This window comes from Podarcis filfolensis (genome assembly GCF_964270895.1).
Source record: "Podarcis filfolensis genome assembly, chromosome: 1".
NCBI classification, from domain to species: Eukaryota; Metazoa; Chordata; class Lepidosauria; order Squamata; family Lacertidae; genus Podarcis; species Podarcis filfolensis.
Window position 1 is genome coordinate 44,613,465 of NC_139604.1, and position 15,880 is coordinate 44,629,344.

Sequence of the window (15,880 nt, forward strand, 5' to 3'; positions counted from 1 at the left end):
CTCACCAAAGAAACATTTAACTTTAAAAAATAGTTAAATGCCACTGGAGCTGCCAACTCTTCCTCCTCCATGTTCCAGCAGCCAATCAGGATCCACAATGATGCAAGCCAAACAGGACATCAAGCAACGCAGAGCTGCTTGCCCACCCTCCCGCTACAGCTGTCCAGTGGCATCGCAGGAAGACACATGATCAAAAATAATACAAGCCAGACTAGAACTCTAAAAGGCAAAGTGACAATCATATTCTGCCCCCTCCCCATCATGGAGAAAATCTGAAATAAGTTACCAAAATACAAGTCAAACAGAAGGGAGTCTCCATACCATACATTACAATATGAAAATATAACATAAGCATGGACTTCAGATGAGAGCCCCATGGGCCCCTGGCTCCTGACTGTGGTAGATGGGACTTGATGAATTTTAGCAGTTGCACAACTAAGGCACAAAGTAAGTAAATAAGTAAGTAAGTAAGTAAGTAAGTAAGTAAGCAAGCTGCATATTGAGCCAAGCAAAATGAACACAGGCAGTAGAAGAGCAGGCAAATGGAAGGCAAGAGAGAGGTAAATTCTGCCACCATATCAAGCTAATATGTCCAACTGTTCAGACACTATTTCTGATGGCATTAATACAGCCTGGATAATTTTTTATTATTGTTCACAGCCTACAGGAATACACACACACACACACACACACACACACACACACACACACATATACAGTCGTACATTCGCTTACATATGCCTCCGGTGACGTCAACTTCGGGATACGTAAGCAGCAAACCCGGAAGTATATTTCCGGGTTTTTGCCACATGCATGTGCGCAGAAGCAGTCTCTCCAGTTGCGAAAACCTCAGATCCGGCCAGACCTCTGGAACAGATTCCGTTCACAACCAGAGGTACCACTGTATATATATTTTCAGTGAGTGGTATATAAATTGGCTGAGTATGTTTTAGTATAAATGTGACCGGTTAGAAATCATTTTTTCCACCTGTAACATGCAGCCTTTGGATGTTTCAAAAAACCTGCATCACTCCCTGAGAAAGCAATGTGTGACATATGCACATAATAGGAAATCACTGAATGATTGGCCTTTGCTTCAGTTTTGCAGGGATGGGAACAGCTGGAGAGGCACTGCAGATGTGTTGCCATGGGAAATTTGCCTTAAATTCTCAGAAAATGCATAATCTTCTTTGAGGATGGGGATGTTGGTGGCCAGGGTGGTCAATAAGTGAGTAGATCTGCTGCCAGCTGCTAGGGTTTGCAATAGTCAGGATAAGGTGTACAGTCTAAATTCTGCCACAGTTTCCAAATTTTGAAATGAAAAAAAGAAAAAGATCCTTCAGACAAAATATTGCAGACTTCAAAATGTATTGCCAACAGACTTGGTTCCTTGCTTTAAGGTCACTTTTATTGTGAGCAAGATTATTGCGGTTTCTCAAGGGCTTTGATTATGTGCTTAATTGTAATATGTCATTCTTTACAAAAAAAATTGAAATTCAGAGATTCAGACTGCCAAGAAAGTTAAGCAAGTGTACAACCATGATAACAAACTAGAGCTTGATCTCTAATCACTTAAGCAAACCACATACAAAATTGGTCCTAAGAAAAGAAAACAAAAGGAAGAAGCATAGCTAACTTTTGTGCTGCTTCTGAACAATGTGTTTGGAACAGTGCATTTGCCCAGCCCTACTGACCTTTTAGACATCTGTGAAGGATCATATGACTGCCACTTTATTGGAAGGAAATTAAACCAATAACACCAGAATATGCCTTTAATGCAAACATAATTTGTATATCTTAGGACTCCTATAAAAGTTATTCATTTAAGATTTACTCCTGTTTCACAGGTTTGCTCTGCCAACAATGCTGCTTATGATATTTACCCTGCTTCTGGAAAGGACATATGTTCGACCATGGAACAGACTCCCTCAGGTGGTTGTGGACTCTCCTTCATTGGAGGTTTCTAAGCAGAGGTTGGATGGCCATCGATGGTTTAGTTCAGATTCCTGCATTGCAGGGTTTTGGACTAGATGACCCTTCCAACTCTACACTTCTATAATTCTATGGCATGTACCATAACATTGTCCCAAATGTACCACAGACAATACCCTTCAGGCATTTTAGGAAATTTTTTATACCTTTACTGCTTTTGTACCTGAACCAAACAAACAGTGTTATTTCAAGACTCAATAGCAATCAGCAAACTACAGCTCAGTAATTGCTTCTGCATGATTCTAGATTCAGGTAGGTAGCCGTGTTGGTCTGACGCAGTCGAAATGAAATAAAAAAATTGTCCAGTAGCACCTTAGAGACCAACTAAGTTTGTTCTGGGTATAAGCTTTCGTGTGCATGCACACTTCTTCAGATACACTGAATCAGAAGTCTGCATTCTGAATTGTGTGCCTTGGGACTCTATCTATCTATCTATCTATATGTCTGTCTGTCTGTCTGTCTGTCTATCTATCTATCTATCTATCTGTCTGTCTGTCTGTCTGTCTGTCTGTCTGTCACCGCTGAAAGATCAGGAAACAATACCAAGCAGATGCATTTCTGTTCCCAATCAAATTAATATGGCAATTGAATATCCAGATCTGAACAATGCATTCAATGAAAACAGAATCCAATCATCTTCAAGCATTCCACTATGTCAAAGAGAGAAAAGATAGAGACTATTCAACCCCACAAAATGACTCCTTACCAGGTTTTGTACCTTGGACACCACACTAAAGTCTTGTGCTATTCTTGCTGAAATGCGTTTGAGTTCCTGGACCTGGCAGCCCTCTTCATATGTGGTTTATCAATTCCTGACAGGGCCTCTTCTAACACCACCAATTTCCAGGGTCCAACAAGCTCACATTCCCCATCTGTCTATGCCTCCAAGCAATTGTGCTGTACAATCTGAAATGTGTGCCTTAAAATTTCGAGGAAGCAAGCAGAGCCTCCCTCAATCCAGAAGTAGTACCCTGATGGCCACCAGAATATTGAAAGAGTTTCTGGGCTACAAATCACAAATCACACACTAATCTACTTACAACCTTAAAAACATTCCTTCCCCAAGTGACTACTTAGGTTGCTTATGCTATCAGGCTGGCCCTGCTAGTCAGCCCTTGCCCCCTTGCCTATCCTTCCTCCTCCACCTGCTATTACAGAGCAGGAGTAACACATGGACATTACTTGGAAAGCAAAGTCTTTTCCATGTTATGGTGCCACAGATTTGAGTGCAACTCAGCTCTTTTACATTTGCATCACATAAATTCTTGGTGATAACTACTTAAGGATGACGTGCCATTCACAATGCCAATGTGCCAAGAAAGAAAGAAAAAATAACCCTGGATCCAGTTTATGGAGCGAATCCAGCCTGGCTGCTTTACTTTTCCAGGATGCTCACACTCACAAAGAATGAGTTGTATTCAATTGTGTCTCTTCAATGAGAGAAGGGCAATTTGATCCAATTGAAGCTTCTATGAGTAGAAAGGCAGCAACACTGAATCATAGAATCTTTGAGTTGGAAAGGACCCAAAGGTCATCTATTCCAACCACCTGCAATGCAGGAATCTCAGCTAAAGCATCCATGACAGATGGCCATCCAACCTCTGCTTAAAAACCTCCAAGGAAGGAGAACCCACAACCTCCTGAGGGAGACTGTACAACCTCCTGAGGGAGGAGGTAGTATTTTCTGTGCCCCTCAAATCTGCTCCAGAGGATGTTTTTGAATAGAATGGAAAGCGGCACAAGGGAAATTTGCAAAAATCATCTCCTGTCCCTTTCCACTCATGGAAACCTCCACAGGATCAAAGAGACTTCTGTCAGCTGAGGGACAAAGTTGGACATGACCTGATATGAACTCTATGCGGCAATGGCACGTAAACGGACAGTTTAAGCAGTTCCAAAAAGATAGAACACTTAATTTTTATCTCTGATGACAGTTTAATACTTCAGTTTCTTCTACCTAGAATCAGCAGTGCTATATTTTCAAGAACAAATCCTACCTTGTCACTGTCCACTGTATTTTGAGAAGTTCTGGATGCAATTGAAATTGTGTCTGGCTGACTGCTCCCATCTCCTTGGCTGTCGGCATCTTCTCCTCCCTCTCTGCGGGGAAAGAACCAGAAAATTTCGTCAATGGATTTGAAAACTGCTCTGCTAGTGTGTGAAGAGTCAGTTGCTCAGCCGATCACATTTGTGTTACAACTCAATCTGTAATTTAGAATGATGTCACCTCTACCATGAAGCTAGCACATAATAACCATGTTTGCTCTTGGAAATTGACTATCCTGGGCTTATATGGTGACAGCAATGTTTCTTAAAATAGCTCTGTAATGAGGGTGGCCTGCCCATAGCCCATTCTGCTTGGATTTCTCACATAACCAAACCAAGCTATCTAGATTATAGCCTTGCTGTTTTGGAAAACGGACGCCAATTGCCAAGGGTCATTTCTCAGTCCTTGCATTTTTAGTAGTTTGAATTAAGAAATCACAACAATCTTTAAGGAAAAACGTACAAAACATTAATGTACTGATACCCTTCCCCTCTATTTATATATTTCCTCCATTTTACAAGAGTTTGGAGTATTTCCTACCTTTCCATTCAAATGTTCTCTCTGTAAGTCATACTATTGTGATTTTTTTTTGGGTATGCAGCAGGGGGCAGGTTGTATGCCTGAGTCCCTTCTAATTCCTGGATCCAACAAGGATTCAATTGCTGGAATAGCCAGGCAAGTTTCTTGGTAATGGCTGGCTAAGTATGGGTTGCTAAGGTTAACAAAGGAAGTGGCTCCAAGCTAGAGGTAAAATGGGTCGGGGGGGGGGGGGGTCAGCTGGGCAGCTGAGAGACAGAGCCATGCCTGATTTCTGCTGGATCCAAGGCTATGGCTATGGGAGAAACTGATACCTGTAGACAAAGTTTATTGTGCTGTTGATATTCACTGAAACAACTATTTATACAATTACTCCCACATTGACAAATCTTCACAAAGCCTTTGCACAGCAAACTAATTACCTTAAGCAGAGAATCAAGTGATTAAAAATCATAGCTATTCCAAGGAATTACTAAGATTACCTCTTACTGTTGTTTCTTTGCTTTGCTGGGGTTTTGGGGAGCTGTATTGGCTCTTTCAAGGCTCCCTTTAAGTGTATCATCCTTTCCTGAATCACTTCCCGAATATTTTTTATCCACTCTTGTTTTGTTTCAATATTGGATGCCTAAAGAATTCAACAGAGAAAGCAGAAGTATGGCTTCATGTTCTAGTGCTTTGTTTCAGTTTCTTCCATTCCTTTGTTCTTCATTACAGAACAATCTGCCTGGGTAAATCATAAGTAGTTCAAGTGTCAAAAGCACCTGACCAGCTGCTTTAGCAAAAACCAGATAAATGTGTGTAGTACATGAAATACAATACGCCTGACAGAGGGGGAAATAGGATGTTGTTCCATCACTAGGATTTCTGTATGCTACAAGGTCCTTGTTAAAACAAAATCAATCAGCAAAAATGACCAGCTTGTTCAGGTGGTGAAAAAATCGTTAGAGTCAAAACAATCCAGAGAGACTGGGCAGTAGTTAAGGGGCGGGGGGGGGGGGGTACTATAAAGGAACTTTCAGTGAACTTGATTCTCTTCTGTTATAAGCAATGAATAGCAAATACATTCCTTACGTCACACCACGTCAACACCGCAGACCATTTCCCCCTTCCCCCCTCTCTCCCCCCACAACTGCATGTCTATAACAATAGTGTCTCATACCGAACATAAACCAACTATGAAAAAGACTCTATGAATTGAAAATGGAGACGCTATATGTCCTCTTCCTTGTTTATGTGTTTGTTTTTTAACATAAGAAAATCTTTAATAAAAACCCCCTGCAGACTACTTCAGTCTCATGAATCTGATAATTTGTACCTGATCTGCATTCAACTGGGCCACATGGACTTTTCCTAGCAATGCCTGGGCATGATTTAATTTCCTATCAACCTTCTAGACCTTACTTTTTTTTTTAAAAAAAAATAACTTGCTAGGTGCCTTGTTTTAGTTAGGAAAGTATGTTGTCTATCAAGGACAAGGGCCATCATTCTCTTTCAAGCCTTTGAAAGGTGTGTTGTTTGATTTGTAAATCAAATGAACTTTCAGGTTACAAGTACCCAGGAAATCCTTAGAGAGGCCGATCAATATTGCAAGATGGTCCTAAGTCTGTAGCCTTAAGGAATGTGACTAGAGAGTGTGTGGAATTTGTGTGTAAGCCTTCATGATTAATTTGTTGTTGTTTTTTGCTCCATTTGTGGGTTGAGTTTGTTTTTCTATAACCTTTCCACGTAAAACCCTTTTCTTAAGAAATTATTGTATCACTTTAGTACACTTTTATCTACGCTTCATTAAAACCTTGTTATCTCTGATTATTCACCATGCATGTCTTAAGCCAAGTTCTATGCAGGTGGCGCTGTGGGTTAAACCACAGAGCCTAGGGCTTGCCGATCAGAAGGTCAGCAGTTCGAATCCCTGCAACGGGGTGAGCGCTCGTTGCTCTGTCCCAGCTCTTGCCAACCTAGCAGTTCGAAAGCACGAAGTGCAAGTAGATAAATAGGTACCGCTCTGGCGGGAAGGTAAACGGCATTTCCATGCACTGCTCTAGTTCGCCAGAAGCAGCTTAGTCATGCTGACCACATGACCCGGAAGTTGTACGCTGGCTCCCTCGGCCAATAAAGTGAGATGAACGCCGCAACCCCAGAGTCAGCCACGACTGGACCTAACAGTCAGGGGTCCTTTAACTTTATGCTACTTTAAGTTGTTCTTGGGGAGACATGAGGGAAACTTTTACGGCAATTGGTGATAAGTAGCTTGGCAGGGGGGGGGGGTAACCCAATCACTTGCTGGTAGAAAGCCCTGAAATGGGGAGAGTGGGTGAACAGGAGCCATTGTGTTTGGCAGGATCTGCATCCCCATCACAGCACAGGACCCAAGGTGGCTAAATCATATGGGCACAGCATCCTAACTCCTACCTCAAGGCCAGTTCAGCTGCTACATCATTATGAATGCAACATCATCAGGTGGACTGTATAGGTATGCAGACTCCCAGCTGTGGAAGTAGAGAACTGCTAAGGAACCACAGTCTGAAGAACTGGACTCTATTCTACATCAAACTCAATATCAAACTGCCAGCTGTACCACAGAGCTAGGTTTATCTAACAACATATGGCTGCTGAGGTAGAACAATGAGATGAAGACACAGAAAATAAACTTGGAGACTCACTTTCAGCACTGTTTTGTTATCTGAGGAGGGAGTCCGTCCAGACCACAAGGCAAATTTGCAGGGATCTCCTTCCACATGCTCTGTCACTCCCAGCTCTGAGGTCTGTTGGGAAAGAGAGGTGGTTGGGAAACACATTTTCTACAGATTTAGAACTGAGGCTAGGAAGAAACTCACATCTAGTATCATACTACAACGAATGTAACTTTATTGAATAGTGTTAAGCCTTTTCAGGTATCCTCTGCACATTGCTTCCCAAGTAAAGTAGAATAAAGCTAATCCTCATGGGATGTGGCACCAAACTGCTAGCATATTCCAAATTTGGTACAAAGACATGCACACCTTAATTCCCCGCCCTTCATACTTAAAAAATAAGCCCATACAAACATTCATCCTAGTCTCAGCAAACATACCAGTAATTTGTTCTTGTAAACATATTTAGTGTGCCCTGCAGAATCTTTGATCTCTTTGCTGAAAACAAGAGAAATTTCAAAGAGAAACAAATGTCTCTCACGACCCTTCCGGATGAGAGATTTGGGGTCCCACACTTGAAAGGAATCTTGAAGGATCAGTTCTCCCTGAACATCCAGATTTTCATCAAATCCTACATATAAAACAAATCAGATCAAATGAAAAACATAAAGATCATGAAATGAAGTTGGTTTTAGACAAACTGATAAGACAGAGACTGAGAAATGAAACTTGTTCTCTAAAGAATTACCAAAAGTAAGGGAAGAGGACATATGGCCATATCTATAAATGCCATGAAATTCTGTGCAAGTCTGAGATTGTGTCTGACCTCCTTGCCATATCAATATTGTGTTCCACCACCAAGACCCTCTTTTCCTTCCCAAAAGGGGGATTCCATAAATGGGGTGAGGAAGCAATGGCTCTTTCGACCTCTGATGCAAATACACACTTGCTAAAGTTGTACAAAACTACTGTACAGAACAAAAAATAGATTATGCAACAAGAGGGAAAGGGATTGGTGAAGATGTGCCGAGAAAGGAATGGGGTACTAGTTAAACTTGGACAAAATGTGGCAACTTCGAGGAGATATGTTGTGTGTTGAAAACAAAAACTTTTAAGAATGTGTGGCACAAGTTATAGACAGTCTCAAGTTCTTTCTTTCATTCTTTCTTTGGGAGCAGGAATCTGCAAAGTTACTTAGTAAAGCCAAGTATCTGTAAATGCTGTTATCTATTTATCCATCCAAAAGAACGCTCACTTCTGCACTTACTGGCATATTCATGTATGTATGTATGTATGTATGTATGTATGTAGTAACATTCCTCTCCCTACTGTCAAAATCTGCTTACCTTCCAACATGCTAACATGCATGGCATCATTGGCTTTCTTGGGAACACTGAGCATCACTTCCAAACCATCCTTGAGTTCTCCCTTCCCTTCTTCACAGCATGTTAGAAGCTCCTGAAGAGAAACAGTAAACAAAACAAAACCCCATAAAAGATTGCTGCTTCCTTAATTTGCAGTCAGTAAGAACATTCAAATCAAGGTATTTGGCACCTGGATGAGTGTGTATCTTGTCAGATGTAGATAATGTTGATATAATATCAATAACAAACACTCATTCTCCACTTTACTGAATATTAAAGTTAAGTTCAGTACTGGGTATTATTATCACAATATTGCTTCAGCTCGTTTTCTCCTTTGTGACCCAACCATCTCTGAGCTCCACCCAGTGACTTTGCATGTGACCCATGCCATTTTGATAGTGACTTGCAGACGAGCAAACATGTGGGTTCCTGGAGAGATTATAGTGACTGCTATGCTCCTCCTCCGGTTCTGCTGCTGCCACGTTACCTGGGGTAAAGCTATGGTTTGGCTTAGCAGTATCTCCAAACCCAGGCTTGTGGTTTGTCTTACTACAGACAAACCATGAGCCACAACTATGGTTTGCTCTTGGTTTACAACTCATGCTTTGTTTAGAGGAAACAAACCACATGCTCAGGTTCAGATGTGATGCTAAGCCAAACCGTGGCTTAGCCCTGGGTAGCACAACAGAAGCAGGACCAGGAGAGGACAAGGAAGAAATGCAACATATATTATTATAACAATGAAAAATTTAATGATTCTCCAAGTCTGCTATCTAGTATCACAATGTACCTTGTAAGTGAAATCTAAGTTAGATTACTCAATCTGAGCTGGTGTGGGATTCACATTCCTCTCAGTTAGTGTAAAGGTAAAGGGACCCCTGACCATTAGGTCCAGTCATGACCGACTCTGAGGTTGCGGCGCTCATCTCGCTTTATTGGCCGAGGGAGCCGGCGTACAGCCTCCGGGTCACGTGACCAGCATGACTAAGCCGCTTCTGGCGAACCAGAACAGCACACGGAAACGCCATTTACCTTCCCGCCAGAGCGGTACCTATTTATCTACTTGCACTTTGACGTGCTTTCGAACTGCTAGGTGGGCAGGAGCTGGGACCGAACAACAGGAGCTCACCCCGTTGCAGGGATTCAAACTGCCGACCTTCTGATCAGCAAGTCCTAGGCTCTGTGGTTTAACCCACAGTGCAACCTGCGTCCCTCTCAGTTAGTGTACCATCAGTTAAATAAAGGCATATGCAAATAAGTATCATAAGAGTAGAAACAAATCACTGATGTACCTTCAATAAAAGCTGGTATTTGGTAATCCTCTGGACAGGTTTGATTAAGTATGAGGAAATGGAGTTGGCCAGACCATGCCTCTGCTGAATTTCCTTTAAAAAAGTCAAAACAAAACCACAGTTAAGTTAAACATATAAATAGAACACGATGAAAAAGTTCCTAGACTTAGTCAGTTTGAAAAGCAGCCACACATAATCACTTTTAGCTGCACAATACCTGGGCTGACCAGTTTTTTTTTAATAGATAATTATTATGTGGTTACCTGATGGATAACAGTATATCCACAGAGAAATTTTATAACAGTCCTTGTGGTCATTGAGGGAGACCTTTCAATACAAATATGTCAGTTAAGGCTTTCCCAATAAAATAATAAATGGTTTGTTTTAAACAGATCTTTACTCCCATAAAAAGGTGACTTTTTCTTGATAATTAACATTAAAGCCTAGATTAATTTTAATATTTTGGCAGAGATGGTGGGGGAATCACTAAACCCCTTCAACATATGGAAATTTCGATTGCTTTTTAACTTGCAGGAACCCTTTGAGAATGGTTTACTAAATCTGAGTGAAATACAGCTCCAACAAAATTAATGGGGCATAATATGTATTGTTCCTTTTCTGTTCAGCACACAAGAGAAAGCCAGTTAAGTCTTCCTGATTCTCATCACAATCCGTAGACATAGGAGAGTTCTCCCTGTCTTCTTCAAATTGCTCCTAAACTGAAGTGCTTTGTTTCTGTGTAGTGTATCTAAACAAAGATGTGTAGTGACACAATTTAAAATTTCCCGAAACAAAAGTGTTTGGCACTGCTCAAGTTATGACAGAGCAGGACAAGGGGGTTTGTTATGAAATCAATAAGGCCTAACTCCTGACTCCCCCTCTCCTATTTTAGCAAAACCATGTTCTAAAGGGGTGATTACAAAAGGTAACAAGGCCAGGCCCACTCTGGACCCCTACAATTTGAGCTACTGCAGTGCATGTAGCAAGAACAAGCAGCAGCTGTTCTCAGAGGAAGGTGCAACTTTGATATTGTATAGTTCCAATCTGGAGAAATCAGGAAGCAGCAAGAATCTACCTATGTGTTAAGAGAGTTGCTGAGTAAAGACAGTCAGCTCTGCTTCATTTCCAAGGCACAATGTAATGCTTTAGTAAATGATGCTCTGTTTTGCCCCATGACTGATTCCCATTTCAACAGTCAATTACTGTAAGAATTATTATAAGGATATGTACAAAAACTAGTGTGTCGATCGTAACTTCTGATAAAAAGTTTCTCCTCACACTGAGAAAACTTAGTTGGCCGTGGCTTCTCAGAGCATGTGGCATGGATAATGAAAGACTTGCATGTAGTCACAAGTTACAATCTATACATGGGTTTCTTATTAATTTCAATTGCATATAGGGTTACATATAGCATACAGTGCATGTGCAGGAGAAAGCTTTCAGCTCAAGGGCCACATTCCCCATGGGTAAACATCTGGAGGCCACATGCCAGCAGGAGGGAATAAAGCAAAAGTAGGTGGGGGTGGAACCCCATACACACCCTCTTCACATCTCTTTCACACCCATCCTTCCACACAAATACACATTTGGGTGCATGCTTTTGTATAACATTCAGCTTTCCCTGTTCCAGATTCTCCAGATTCATCTTATCAGGCTACTCCTTCCTACAGTTCAGGGCGACAGGAGTTTTGCTCTCCTTCCCTTCCACCCTCTTCATCTCAGTCTCTGTGTCTCTCAGCCCCCCCCCCCCATTTCTGTGTATTATCTCTCGCTTTTTCAAGTAGCCCTATGCTATTTGTCTTTTATATCAAGCTGGGCTCTCTGTCCCCAGTGGGACAATGACAACAGAAAGCTTTCTTTCAATCAATCTAACAACAACAGGGCGGTGTGTGAGAGAGAAATCTGAAGTCTGATTTTGCTTATGTTGGTTGTGACTGAGGGACATGAAACAACTCTGATTGGGATAATTATTGCTTTGGGATAAGTGGGAGGCAGCAATAATGGACAAGTGCCTCTGAACATACCCAAGTGCTTTTGGAAGAAGTCGAGAGCTGCAGAAAACTCCCTGGAGCATCCAAGCACTTCTGAGTGCAGGCAAGAATGCCAGAGGAAGAATGGAAAGGCACAGACACTTCTTTGAATATACAAGTGCTTCCAAGCATGGAGGCTGTTGACTTACTTTGGCAGGCATTGGTATGAGGGTTTGGGCCTATGCTGATGAGGGTATAGGGCTTGAAGGAGAGGGTGCTAGGATTAATAGAAAGGCTGTGAGTGCTGGATGTGGCCCCTGGGCCCCTGGTTCTCCATCCTTAATATAGTGCTTCTTTTGTTTAGTTCAGTAATCCTTTCAACTGTGCAAAGTAGACCCAAGTTATCATTCTCTGAGAGATCATGTTTTCTCATAGGCCACCCACTGAGCGCTTCCCTGTTTTTTTACACAAACTGTAAGTACCTTCCATACAGAAACTGTGTGCAACAAGTGAAGGGGCCCTAATTAGTCCAGTTTCCCTGATGCTTTTGAACCTAGTTGCACAGAATGAGATGGCACTATTCCTTATATCTGTGTAGGGAGTGCAGCTCTCACATGGAGGGGCAAGGAAACATGCATGTGAAGCCACATTCAATCCCTGAATGAATTTTGGCTCATTGGGAATGGAGCAGATGAATGCAGTCCTTATCACTGGTTTGTTTTTGTTTTATTATGTATTATGTATTTTGTATTCTTGCGTTGTGAACTGTCCTGTGATGTTCCAATGAAGGGTGGTATACAAATTCAAATAATAATAATAATAATTATATGGTACCACCACCTGCTAAAATGAGCATCCAGCTGCACTCTAGGCACAGGTGGGTCAGGTTGAAGAGGGATCCTGCTGAGCCCCTTGGCTTCTTGACCAGTGCCCAATCTGTCTGACCACTGGCATCAGGCCTGGGCATCAGGCCTCACAGAGAGCAGCAGTACACTGACAGTGAACCCAGGGCACACAGACATGGTTCCCAAATACACTGTTGTCCTACCCAATGCTGCCCCAAACTGTAACCCCCACCTTGCTGTGAAATACACACTCTCATCATGGCCCAGCCTCCTCAACTGCATCCTGATCAGGATTAATCTGCATCCTTGATATGGTCCCTACCTGGGCCACTGGATGCTGTGTGTGGAGGCACACAGTATATGTGATCTTTAGATGAGGAATGGTACATAAATTTACTAAATAAATAAATCAATAAATAAGTCACAGGTAAGCTGTCTTCTGGTTCAGCCATGTTAAAGCAGGAGAAGCCACAATGCCCTGCTGGCTGGATTCAGATAATTTTAGTGGAAGGAGGCCTCCACAACCCACTCTTTGTGCACTTTGCCTGGGTTATGCCCAGTATTGTTGGCTTTTAATCTATCTTGTGCCAGATTTTCAAAGTTAGTTTAGACTGCTGTCAGCTCACACTAAAAAAAAAAAAAAAGGTTCTAAGTATAAGGCCAGAATTAGACAAGAAGATATCTGATAATGTTCCCAGAGGACCTAATTTCCACCATAATGTTCCCCATCTCTGATTTTCTGCTGCCCTCCTTCTGAAAATGACACCTGAAGAGGTGCCAAATCAAGCAAGGAACATTTTGCAGTCTTTTTGCATGATTGAATATGTGAGCAGCTATGACAAAGTACAGTCAGGCTAACTCTTCAAAATGCACAAAAAGTCAGCTTCTTTTTCTTCCTGTTGCTTTTCAGGAAAAGGGATTTTCTAGCCTAGAAACTGAAAAAGAAAGGAAAAATCTACCACTCATTTGCAAAACATAAATGGGATGAAACATCAACTTTTTTTTTGTATTAAGCATTATCAGAATATTTCCAACCAGCATAACGCAGCTGGGCTAGAAAAGCTTAGCCAGGCAAATGCGTTCTAATCTGTGTCAATACCCTGTTAAACATGTAAATCTGCTGAAATGTTACATCCCTTCCAGAAACCTTTGAGTAGGCAAGAATGCCACCTGCTGGTTCATATATTTAACTATCACACATATATTCACCAAAGGGACAGGGATAATTCTAAAAGAGACTCCTATGGGACGCTGCCCAATTAAAAAGAATAATACTCTCTCCACCTTTCTTTTTCCTTAACTCACTCGAAAACGTTCTAAACAATGAGCTAAAAAGAGAAAATGTAATCAAGGGCGTGTAATGAGGCGAGTCATATAAGACTTTAACAGCTGCATCTAGGTGGAAAGACTGCCAAGGGATGATATTTGTAATTTGAGATGTTCAATTTAGGACTAGATTAACCATTATGCTAAGTAGAGCAGGGACCCAGCCAAACTGGATCCTACCTATAGCACAAGCTGAGAGTGGTTCTGTGCAGTAAAAAAGGCTATCCACTCTTATTTTTGGTTCCTGAAAAACTGCCTTGGCTCAGAGCAAAGAAAGCAGTGGTTGACAGGGGATTTTTATTGGGTAAACAGCATTTGGAAAAAGAGTTAACCTTCATTCCACAGTGCTGCTGCCCTAATCTGGAATGGGTTCCTTGTGGCTGTTATCTGCTGAAAAGAAGGCAGAACCAGTCACAGATCTCTAATGTTTCACCTAGTTTGGCCCTAAAAATTGTTTAAAGTTAAGCAATATTCATTTCTCCCCCCAGACTTTTAAATTTATATATATTTTTAATATACATAGTCTCAAATATTAGGGGTAAATTTGAATCCTATTAATAAAATGTAGGTAGCACAATCCAAATTTTAGCAAAAAGTCCAAAATCACTGCCATTAGAATTTGAAATTTCTCACTCAAATGTGAGTTGGCCATTGAATTTACACTTCTATTAATGGAATCAGACCAGGATACAAAGAGCTGTATGGGAAAATTAAAATGTACCACTAGTGCATCAGGGCTTTGGAGACTTCAGGAGAGCAGATTTAATCCAAACTCCTGGCCAATAGCAATGAGTTTGATGAAGTGGCATAACCACCACCACTTGCACAGTCCTTCCACACAAACTGGCCAGGACAGAAGGTTTTGCTGCAGCAGCTCTCAGGCTGAAACACCAAAGAGGTCTGGATTGGGTCCACTGAGATAGATAAACCACAAGCCCAGGGTCAGACATACAGTAATGCTAAGCAAACTATGGCACAGCTCCAGGTAGCGCAGCAGTAGGACTGGGGAAGGCGCTAAACAGTCACAATGTTTACTACAAGTATGCACATACTTGCATGTTCATATTTAGCCATGGTTTGGCTTAGTGCTATGTGTGAACTGGGCCAGTGCAGTTCTAATTTTTCAGTGGCAGCCAGGAGAAAATGAGATGAGAGGGAAACTGAGGCAGCCATCAAGTCTCTGCTGCATGGTGTCTAATACCACAAGCACAAAAAACTCTCATATAACCAACAAGCCTCCAAACTGGATGGCCATTGCAACAGCAAAAGAGCAGCACATGTTATTGTCTAATCTGACATAGAAAAACAATAAACGCTTACGTCGAAGAATGTTCCTGCATGTTCTAGGATTAGCTGGCTGGAGTCAGGCTTGTTTTTACAGTAGGTAACATACATCTGAAATTTATCTGCCTGTGAAAATAAACACCAAGAGGGGGGAAAGGCAAGATGATCAAGAGTTGTACTTGAACCATTTCCAATTCAACTTCCACAGAATAAATGAATACTTTATGCCTGTCCCCTCTAATTAGAAATATACTGCAAATGAAAGGAACAATAAAAAGTATAACAGAGTATGTTAGACTAGTAGAAAAAAATCTACGAGAAAATCATGGTTGCCTTTCCTATTAGTTAAATGTGTGTCCTTTTGAAAATTTTATCTATAGTGCCCACTGACATATTTCAGTGTCTATTTAAAAGTCCTTTTTGCCACAGAAATATATCTTCCACAATATGTAAGATGAGGTGCTTAGAAATAATTAAATTAGGAATTGAGATTTTCTAAAAATTGAAATATAAATGTTGCTGTTACCTATGGTACTGTACACCTTAAAAATTCTGGATCTGTAAACTTGTACTTAGTACACAGAAGTTATTTG

At 41.3% G+C, this 15,880-nt stretch overlaps 1 protein-coding gene across 20 annotated transcripts in view; it reads right to left on the bottom strand.

Annotated features, from left to right (window-relative positions):
- KALRN (kalirin RhoGEF kinase) overlaps positions 1-15,880 on the bottom strand; it is a 512,792-nt gene that overhangs the window by 118,293 nt on the left and 378,619 nt on the right. For all 20 annotated transcript variants that reach the window (XR_014541086.1, XM_083583660.1, XM_083583665.1 and 17 more), the window contains 7 exons: positions 15,324-15,413; positions 9,863-9,955; positions 8,553-8,664; positions 7,647-7,837; positions 7,237-7,338; positions 5,059-5,201; positions 3,990-4,092 (listed from right to left, as the gene is read on the bottom strand). Coding sequence is in view for 19 of the 20 variants with exons in the window: in XM_083583660.1 (XP_083439786.1) it covers positions 3,990-4,092; positions 5,059-5,201; positions 7,237-7,338; positions 7,647-7,837; positions 8,553-8,664; positions 9,863-9,955; positions 15,324-15,413 (834 nt within the window). In the remaining variant the exon portion in view is untranslated. The remainder of the gene's footprint in view (positions 1-3,989; positions 4,093-5,058; positions 5,202-7,236; positions 7,339-7,646; positions 7,838-8,552; positions 8,665-9,862; positions 9,956-15,323; positions 15,414-15,880) is intronic.